Source organism: Cynara cardunculus, assembly GCF_001531365.2.
Source record: "Cynara cardunculus var. scolymus isolate 2C chromosome LG 4, CcrdV1, whole genome shotgun sequence".
In the NCBI taxonomy this organism is placed as follows: Eukaryota; Viridiplantae; Streptophyta; class Magnoliopsida; order Asterales; family Asteraceae; genus Cynara; species Cynara cardunculus.
The window spans coordinates 8,813,370-8,824,186 of NC_037531.1; the positions used below are offsets into that span (position 1 = coordinate 8,813,370).

Below are 10,817 nucleotides of genomic sequence, written 5' to 3' on the forward strand. Positions count from 1 at the left end.
TATATATATATATATATGTATATATATATATATATGTATATATATATGTGTATGTATATATATATGTGTATATATATATATATATATATGTATATGAAAGTTTGATTGAGAACCATGTTTTTATTGTAAACTATGAGACCATCGAGAGCATGTCATGTCAGGTATCTATAATTATTATGAATAATGATTGTGAAATTTTTGCAACGTTCATAATTAATGTCACAGGCATGTGGGATGCTCTCGATCGTTTCCTGATTCACAATTGAAATGTAATTCTCAACCAAATCTGCCCCTATATATATGCATTTACATTTATGTGTAATTCATGCATATATACTTCTATGCACCAAAGTTTTCAGTAGAGCCAGTCCTGGGAAGTGAGGTGTTTGATGTTAAGCGGAAACGCTTACGAGTGTTCCAATTAGAAGAAACGTTATACTTTTTTACTTATAACCATTTTGCATATGATGTTAGACCATTTTTAATCATTTGCATTTTTCTTTCACAAAAAGGAATAAACAATAATTTATTTCAGAACTATTCACTATCTTAACACCAAATAATATATATATATATATTCAATCGGATGATGTCTGATTGGTTTGAGCTTGGACTTCAAAGGTTAAAAGTAGTTGGTCGTCTAAGTTCAAATCCAAGAATGAATAAAAATCCTCTTGTGACCATGGAGGTTCAAATGTGGTGACTCGGACTACTTGCAAAGCAAGTGGTCGTCTTAGGATTAATCGACTCGCACAACGAGTTGGATATCCAAGTTAATAAGAAAACATATATATCAACTATATACTCCTTATTCCTAATTTATAGTATATATATATATATATATATATATATATATATATATATAACACAATAATATATTTAAAGTAAAACACATCATGGATATATATACGAGAAAATATAAATTTAAAATAACCATATTTTTTTAAAGAGTAAATTACGTTTTTCGTCCTTGTGGTTTGTTGAAAATTGTTGATTTTGTTTTTGTGGTTTCAAAATTTCAGTTTTTATTTCTATGGTTTGCAGTTCATTTCTATTTTAGTCCTTGAGTCTAAACACTACTTTTAAGTATGAAGGAAAAAAAATACGAATGAATTGTAAACCATAAGAACGAAAAAAATAATAGGTTTTAAATCATAATAATGAAAAAGATAATAAATTATAAACCAGAATGATGGAAACTGTAATTTTAAAAACTATAAGAATGAAAATAAAAACTTTCACCAAACCATAGGGACTAAAAATATAATTTACTCTTTTTTAAATAGCATATAGTAATAACAAAAAATTCAAGAATCAAATTAAAATAACAAATAAACAGATTCCTTTTCGGGAGCGATTCATCTGATCGAAAGTTTAATTCTATCTGAAATGCTCATTTTCAAATGATATCAATGGGAGCGTATGGATTGATTCAGATTAATATGGAATTGTTACCACGCGCTCATTGACGAAAGTCGTCCTTAGTGATCCGACAGTGTCGAGTGGAAGGGCAAAATTTTTAGTAAGACATTTTCGAAAAACGTAACATAAAAAGGGTAATACGTCAATTTATTTCTATTGTTCTATTAAATTGTCCAACTTCATCGATAAAACTTGTTAGATTACCTAATTTTGTCCTAACAACTTATTGTAACATTATTGTGTAGGACATAGTACGTCTTAAAACATAAAAAATCATGTCAAGAACGCTACTAAGATGCCCAATGATGTTTGGGTGTCCTAAAAAGCCCATTATATTGTCGTGACATGACCTTTCGATCATAAGCAGTATCATTGTTTCAAGGGTCACCACTTGTCACTATAACAAAATTGGTTTTATAGGATGTGTAGATTGTCTAAGCGTCTTAATAGAATATTTTTTTAAAACTTAGGGTTTATAGGACCAAACTATAAAACATCATATCTAAAAGAATCACAATAAGTTTATAGGACGATTTTAGGCGTTTTAACAAGTTTTTTAGAACGCTTTTAAAATAAAGTGTCTTATTAGCTATTTATATGACACTTTCGAGAAATGTCCTGTAAACCCGTCTTTTTACAAGACATTTGTGTTTATAGGATATCTTTTCAAATGGTGTTGTATAAAATAGTTAATATAACACTTTATTTTAAAAGCATCCTAAAAAACTTGTTAAAACGCCTAAACACATCCTATAAACCTATTATAACACTTTTAAATAGAACGCTTTTTGGCATCATCCTATAAACTTAAGTTCTATGAAGTATTTTTTTAGGACGCTTCAACATCTATGCAATCAATTTTGTTATAGTGCGTGCACAATGTAAATCGGTCTATAATAGGATCAAATCAAAACCATTTTTTTGGTTATTCAATAAGTTTTGGGAAACTTCTAGAAAATAAAACCAATGGGCAAAGATGATCGAAACATGATGCATATGTCCACATTTGGATTTTGCTAATTTGCTACTTCTGTTGTGATGTTGAAAACAGGGAGCACCATTGACGGAGTACACACTACGACTTATTGGTTCAGACATAGAACACTACATACGAAAACTGCTTTACGAGGGAAAAATACAATACAATATGAATGCACGGGTCCTTAACTTCAGCATGGGCAAACCTCGTATTGGTTTCAATTACAACGAATACCAACTTGAAGATGTAAATCAGTAGCTCTTTCAACTCAAAAAATACGATTATATAGTCATATTCATGTTTGTAAAAAAAAATCATATTTGTTCTTGTTGATCACATGTGGGGATAATGGGATTTGAAGCCAAGAAATGAAAGAAGTGTGACGAAGATGAACCGTCTTTTGCATCAGACGTTGCCGAATACAGTGACAAACAATCTTATTATGATTCATGTGTTCATGAAATACGTCATTGTGAGTAATCAAAAAAGCACTCTGATTGTCACACCAAAGAGTAGGAGCATCCGTTTGGTTAACCAAATTCCATTCAATTGTTTGATTTGCAAATTGAATTCCACTGTTCGCGAATTCTTCATTGCATCACATACGTGATTGAATTCAAATCATCATTACTTATATTTTTTTTAAAAGCTAAAAAAAACCGTAGCCTACTATAAATGCGTGCTTGTTAGTTGTTACCATTGAAATCTTGATTCTTCATTGTTGTCGCTAAAACTATCAATGCCATCACCTCTGCCGCCCTCACCCTCCACCACTATTGTCGTCACCCGTGCCACCACTGTTGCCACTGCCACATTGTTACGACTGCCACCGCCTACACCACCATCCATTAATCTTACAATTAATTTTATCATTACGTTTTGTTATTGTTTAAGCAAGAAAATATAAAAATGTAGTAAGAAAAATATTTTGATCATTTATTATACTTTCAATTCAGTTCTAAAGTTACATTCTACCAACTAAACATACAGATCCAAATTTATTTGAGAGATTACATTTCAATTACTATCCACCAAACATATGTTTCAATCTTTATTTAATTCTATTCAAATTCCAACGAATTCCATTTTACGAACTAAACACCCGTTGACAGATTTTACAACGTTCATGGATAAATTTAAATAAATGAAGTTTAGGGATAAAAACTGTCATATTGGATAATATCAGGACCACTTCTGTAATTTACTCCAGAAAATTGAAGAGTATATTTCAAGCCATCGGCCCATCGTTTCTCTCTGTTCCGCGCTCGTCCCTCTCCCTCTCCCTCTCCCCATCCCCATCCTCGCTCTCCATCTGCCATTTCAGGTATGAACAATGCGATTTCATTGATCTGTTTGGGTTTTGCTGATTTGGGTTTGTTTATTTTGATGAATAATGATATTGTATTGCTTGAAATATGCTCTTGATGTATATATTGTTTGGTCGCTGTGTTTCAGTTCTAAGATTTTCACTGTTCTCTTTGTTTTTCGCTTATCACATGAACTGGGATTTTGATTTTGTTGGTTTGCCTGTTCTCGTTGATAAAATAAGTCTATCGTCACAGGTTTTTTTAGAGTTCATTACTTATGTATGCCAAGTGTTTGTTAAAAGGCCTGACTTGCCTGATTGTCGTTTTTCATCTTCTTCTTACGTAGGCCAAGTGTTTGTTAAAATGCCTGACTTGCGTCATTCTCCCTCATCTTCTTTCTGTGATAAAACCCTCATCCTCTTTAACATATATAAATTTTAACAAATCAAACATTAAAAGTAAGTAATCAAATGAAGTTGAAATTGAACCAATAAACATAAAAACAAAAGCCAAAACAAATCAAAAAGGGATAAAGATAAATGATCATCATTATTACGAACTTGTCCAAGATAAATAGACCAGCAGAAATTATGAAGAGGTTCCCAAGGGTAACATTTAAAACCAGATAACTATGATTGTTGATACGAACAGAAATATATTGTTTTTCATTATAATTGGTAACTGTACTAATTACCAGGATTGAACTAAGAGCTAGTAAATGGGATCATAGAGGACTCATATACGATACAAAGTAGAACACGAGATAGAGGCAGGTTAAAAGAGACCAAAACAACAGCACATATGGCGTATAAACATGGAGTAAATATTTGAAAAATCATGTGTAAGATACTCTGGATTATTCCCAGTAGTCAAGTTTCACAACCATAAACACTTGGATCTTTTAAATGTAGGAATAAGCGTTTTTGTGATCATTGGGGAAGACAATAGGAGCATATAAACAGTCTATATTCTCTTTGACCTATGCAAAGGCTTAAGAAAGTGTGTGATTATTGATGATGTTACAGTGAAATTTGACTGTCCACTTTGCTATGCCAAGTCAAATTCATGTTCTTGTTATTGGTAATTATGAATGCATCCTGCAATTGTGTTTCCTGAAAATTTCTAGGGCGTTTGATTATCAGGTCTGAAAAATCATTTAGGTTCATCTACCCTGTATCACTGTATGGTTATTCATTTTAAATATGTTAACAAATTTTTTTAATATATACCTATATAGATACGTTTGTATATGTATATGTAAGTGGCTTGATCTAAAATTATGATTGTTTTGTACATGCAAAAGGGATGATGCCATCCACATCAAAATCAAATCGTCGAAAACCCAAGAAGGTCAAGTTCATTCCAAAACCCAAGCAGCGATGGCAGGTGAAACAACCAAGAAGGAACTGGTTGGAGCTTCCATCAGATGTAATGGCGAATATACTTTCCAGAGTTCACGTGGTTGACATACTTGAGAATGCCCAGAAAGTGTGCACTACTTGGCGAAAAATCTGCAACGATCCTTCTATGTGGAGGGTTATTTGTATGGATTATTGGTATAAAAATGAAATGTCGAAGGACCTTGCTATGTGTAAGCATGCTGTGGATAGAAGCCAAGGCCAATTGATTGATATTACCATCGGTTCTTTTGGTGATGATGAGATTCTTCAATATGTTGCTGATAGGTACCGGAATTTATTGGAATTGTTTATTTGTGCTTATAATTAATGCTAAAGAGGCTCTGTGTTACTTTTTTACCCATCAGGTAAGTGACATTAGGTAAGTTTGTGGTAAACGGACCCTTAGTTATATTTTTTAGTTACATTTTGAACGATAATTAGCAGACTGGATTCGGTCTGAGATTTTTTGTTAGTTAACTATTAAAGTTGTAATATTTTGATATGCACCACTAAGCGATGTTGCCATTTGATTATTTATGTTCCTCGTGCAGATCAAGTCAACTTAGACGTCTCAAAATCGTATGTTACTATGGTTATACTGATCCATATAGAAGCTGGACTGAAACCTTGAAGAAATTTCCGTTATTAGAGGAGCTTAGTCTTTACTCGAGAGAAATATCAAAAGAAGCTATTGAAACTGCTGGGCGTTATTGCCCTATGCTAAAAACTTTCAAACTAAATGAAAGAACATTCTATGAGGGGCTCGAAGATACTTGTAATAAGATAGCCATAGCTATTGGGGAAAACTTACACAAGTTGGAGCACCTTGAACTGATTGGAAACAGCCTAACAAATATTGGGTTGCAGGTCATTCTGGATGGTTGTCCTCACCTTAAATCACTTGATTTGCGAAAGTGCTGGTCACTTGATCTCAAGGGAGACCTGGGGAAAAGATGTTCAGAGAAGATCAAATGTCTAAAACTCCCTGGCCATTCTCTTGAAGGCTCTCCATATATGTATGGAAATGATGATTTAGATGATTCTGATTTTCACGATGATGATGATTATGATCATGAATATGATGGATACCTTGACTATGAGGATTACACTGACTATGATGATTTCTCGGCTTTTAACTACGATGGTAACACAAGGGTTGAGGAGTTGAACGAGATGCTGACTTTCATGGACATGTTTGAATAATCTGTTATGCAGAAAGGTGAGTTGGAAATATATATATATATATATATATATATATATGTGTGTGTGTGTGTGTGTATTATATAGCACTTGTAAGTGTTGCATTCGAATTTAAACGTGTACTAATAAATTGTCATTGATATTTTGTTTGAAGCTGTTGCTATTGCCCACAAAAATGATCGACTTTACTTTTGGGATCGCTTCTGAAACAAAGACAAGGTAATGTAAATTTGATGATCAAGATTCTAAACAGTTGTGGGTCATTTCAATTTTTCTGCTCAAACATATCAAAGATTTTGGTTTTTGTGTATGGAGCCTTTTGCTAAATTTGTGGTTGGCCTAATGAATAGTTTTTTGGTTCATTGGTCAAGTGGTCCAATGTAGGGTTGGACCCACACTAGTGCATACAGTGACGTGGGCCATCGCTTTTATCACCCCGTCGTATTGTAAATCCTTTTATAGCTATGAAAGATACCACTGTATCGTTGGTTGGGTTTTGTTTGGTGCAACCATATATACATAAAAGATAAGAGCTAAGTTGAGTTTGCTAATTATCATTTAGAATGTAATAATAAAAGATACAAACTAAGATGAAATATGACAAAAGAATCAGCTCCCATACCTATCAACAACATATTTAAGAAGCTTCTCAAAAGAAATATCCACAATGGTGACATTTTGTCCATAACATGCTTACGCTTAGCAAGGGCCTTGCAACTTTCCGAATGTAGGGGCCTTGAATTTTGATGATAAACGTTATTCAATTGGTAGGGTCCTTACATATGTCACGCTAATTGGTGCAAATGTTTTAGCATTCTCAAGAATGTCATAAGCATCGATTATTAGGAGTATATTTACCGTTACATTTGCTGTGACATCCAACCAACTCCTTGTTGGTCGCTTCATCTGCAAACAATTCTTTGGTTTTGGAGTGAACTTTCACTTCTTGGGTATTCGCTTATTTGATTTTGCACTGCCACTTTATATAATTGTATTAGTTAAATGGCATCGTGTAACATTACGGTTGGTTTGTACATTCATGTCAAAGTTAAATTAAAAATAACCTAAGTGCAAGTTCACTCGAAAACCCAAGAAGTGTGTGTAGATGAAGCGACCAACAGGGAGTTGGTTGGATCTCCCGACAGACATATCAGTAAATATACTTTTGAGAGTCTGTGTTTATGACCAAAACATTTGCGCCGGTTGCTGTGACATCTGTAAGAATGTGACATCTATAAGAACCCAGGGTCCTTGAGTTGAACAATGTTTATATTCCAAATTCAAGTCCCCTACATCTATACAGTGGCAAGAGGCCCTTGTTATGATAATCGGCGTCAGGTAGATACCGGAGGAAGAGCTTGGGTTCATGGAGTGATTGATCGGCAAAGGATTTGGTATCGATAGATAATGAATATATTGGGTTCATGAAGTGTTTGCGTATTCTTGAAAATTCCAGGGTTTTGAAATTGAAATATGTTAAATACGATAGTGCTAGGAAATGTGAAGCTATAGGATATTATCGAACACACAGTTACACAAGCATGTAAACACAATAGATGACCCATTTGATGATGATGAGGGTTAAGAAGAACTGGTGGCAAATATTATTACTACAGGGGGATATAAAGTTCTCGAAAAGGTATCATACATGATTTGTTAAATCACTGTTAATTTGATTATTTATCACATATGATATGTCTAACCGTATGGAGTTATTAATGCGGTGATGAATCAAACGTGATTTGCTTAATCTCTAGATTCGTTTACTAGATTTCACATGCAGTGGCGGAACCCATAGCAGCCTCTGGGGGCGATTGCGACCCCGCTTTTAGCCTCAAATACTATAGTTTAACTTTAAAGTACGTATGTTATAAGCAGATGAATTGGTAATCACTTTGTAGCGTACGTCCTTAAGGTCACAGTTTTGAAACCCGTCCCTTGCATTTAACCCTTTTTCTTTCTATTCACTTTATATTAAATTATTAATATTTAATTTAAATGTAAGTATTAGTTTTTAAATTTAAAGAAATCATGTTTCCCGATTATTAATATTAGTTATTTGTAAATATTATTTTTTAAATAATACTAGAAGGGTACTCGAACAATGCAGCGAGATACATCTCGATTTTAATATTTCGTTTTTTTTGTCTCAGCCGATGTTATAATACGGTTTTATGTGGTTTTGATAAAACGATAATGTTTTTATTTTTTGAATAAAATATAAATATGAAGATATCATAAAAAATTGAAAAAAAATATTGATAGTAGTACAAACTAACTATTTAAATTTTCTCATTTTTTTTTGTATTTCTTTAATTCATTTTTTACTTTTAGTTCAATAATATAATTTTTTATAAATATAATAATCAAGTATTTTGTTGGAAGTCAATAGTTATCTTAATTATATTTTAAAAATTTTACTATTTAAAATGAGATATTTATTATCTATTTGATTATATTTATCTGCGACTAGTTACACGAATTTAAACGTGAAGCTTTAATAAGTTGTACTTACGTACAATTTACTTTTAGTCTTGGACTTTAAGTAATATGAATCAATAAACAGTATTTTATGCATAAAAAATTATTTTCAAGAGTTTTTGTCAAATATTTTATAATAAAGTATAGATAAAGGAATAATGTTTAAATTTGTATTACTATTTTTCGGTTCGTTTTAATGTTTCGAGTTTTAATCTTATATTAACCAATCTTTTTGTACAATTTAATAGTTCAAAAACGTATCATATGGATTTATGAATTTTTGCAATATCATAGCATCTCTAACAGATTCTCCAAAAAAAATTGAAAATCGAGAAGTAAAACTCAAAATCTTTAAAAAAAGTTACATTCATCTCCAACTTATTCTCTATTTTTAAAGACTAAAACATTAATTATATTATTAAATAATTTGAATATCCAATAAAATATTATTTTTCATTTATAAACCATTAACATCAAGGATTCTTATCGGTATGAATAATAAAAAAATGTTTCTCATTGTAATAACTTTTCGGGACTTCTCCAAATTTGGAGAAATTTATACTTTTTCTCTATGTTTTCTTCATTTTGAAGAAGCTCTTTGAGCAAAAATAGACGTAAAATCTCCAGTTTCTTCATTTTGGAGAATCTATTAGAGATACTCTTATATTTCGCTCCCCAGGTTACAATGATCGTGTTCCGCCCCTATTCACATGTGATACTCTGATTGTTTATGTGCGATTATGGTGCTTCACTTGTGACACCTAGGTTGATCATGGTGCGATACATAGATCGAAGATCCACTTGCTTATAATTTGCTTGGATTTGTGGTATCTTTGAGACCTTACCACCTTTCTTGAAGTAGAAACAAACATATTTTTTAAATAACCAATATACATCAATTGATTTAGGAAAAAACTGACAAAAAAGTCGTCACGTAGTTGATGCAGTGTAGAACCGTCTTCCTTCCCATCTCTGGAATTGTTAGGTTGGGTTTTCTTTGTGGTAAATAATGTTAGTTTAATTATCACATGTGATACGTTTAATCGTATGGAGTTGTTAATACGACGATGAATCACATATGATACTTGCATACAGAGCTTCGAGGTTGTATCTTTGAAGTCTTACCACCCTTTATGAATATTACATTATTAACTTTAATGATTTATTTATTTTAATTTCATTTATGGGCTAAATAGTTTTGATGCCCATGATTGTTTTCGTATTATACTATACTTAATATTCTATATTTTATACAATGATATGATATATTGTATAATATGATATATTAAATATTTTATAATATATAATATTATATTATACTTTTTTTTATATGGAGGGGGGAGACCCCTCCTATCAAGTTAAAAAAAAACCATAGACACTAGAATAAAAGACGCACTCGGGTGGGGGCGAACCACATCCACCAGAAAAAGGACCAAGGCAAGGACCCTGGCGGGTCAAGCAAGGGCAACAAACGGGGAAACAACAAGGGGCGGAGAAAGGCCCTAAGACAAGCTCACCCTAAACCGAACCAAGAGAACCGAGAGGGCAAAGAAGCACAAAGGGCACAACGAGCACAAGGAGGAGGGAAACACAAGGCAAAGAACATCACTGGACCATAGGAAGGGGGTAGAGTCCATCTGCTCAAACTCTTGAGAGGTCTTCGGATCAACGTGGTAGGAAGTGATATCACCGGTAAAAAATCGAGCGGTGTCGCCATCATCCGACTCAACCTCAATAATGTCATCCTCACCAAGGAGGTCATCCTGATCAAGAGGATCATCCTCGATCTCAGAAGGGGCAGGAGGCGGGGAAGAGGAAGACCCGGGATTAGCAAGAGCAGAAAAACGGTTAGAAGAGGGAAAGAGAGCCTTGTCTTTCTTCCGTGAGGGTAGTCGGGGGTTAGACGGTTTAGGGGTGAAATGGCTAACGATGAGGGGCCTAGGAGGGGAGGTAGGACTGGTAGGGGAGGATAAACCCATTTGGAGGGCGAGGGGGAATTAAAACTGGGGGGAGGAGCTTTTTTTTTTT

At 33.2% G+C, this 10,817-nt stretch overlaps 2 protein-coding genes across 5 annotated transcripts in view; both read left to right on the plus strand.

Moving 5' to 3' along the window:
• The window catches only part of LOC112511387 (NAD(P)H-quinone oxidoreductase subunit M, chloroplastic), a 4,206-nt gene extending 1,397 nt beyond the window's left edge, over window positions 1-2,809 (plus strand). Inside the window, exon 2 of the mRNA XM_025116987.1 lies at window positions 2,474-2,809. Within this exon, the coding sequence (XP_024972755.1) occupies window positions 2,474-2,659 (186 nt within the window). The 3' untranslated portion in view covers window positions 2,660-2,809. The remainder of the gene's footprint in view (window positions 1-2,473) is intronic.
• Window positions 2,810-3,698: 889 nt separating this feature from the next.
• Window positions 3,699-10,817, plus strand: part of LOC112510758 (F-box protein SKIP19-like) — a 49,690-nt gene continuing 42,571 nt past the window's right edge. For 2 of the 4 annotated variants that reach the window (XM_025116088.1, XM_025116087.1), the window contains exons 1-3: window positions 3,699-3,725; window positions 5,012-5,393; window positions 5,660-6,327. In XM_025116088.1, the coding sequence (XP_024971856.1) occupies window positions 5,014-5,393; window positions 5,660-6,311 (1,032 nt within the window). In that variant the 5' untranslated portion in view covers window positions 3,699-3,725; window positions 5,012-5,013 and the 3' untranslated portion in view covers window positions 6,312-6,327. Of the gene's footprint in view, window positions 3,726-4,737; window positions 5,394-5,659; window positions 6,328-6,462; window positions 6,777-10,817 lie in introns of those variants that run through there. The other 2 variants (XM_025116085.1, XM_025116086.1) reach the window with 2 other exon arrangements.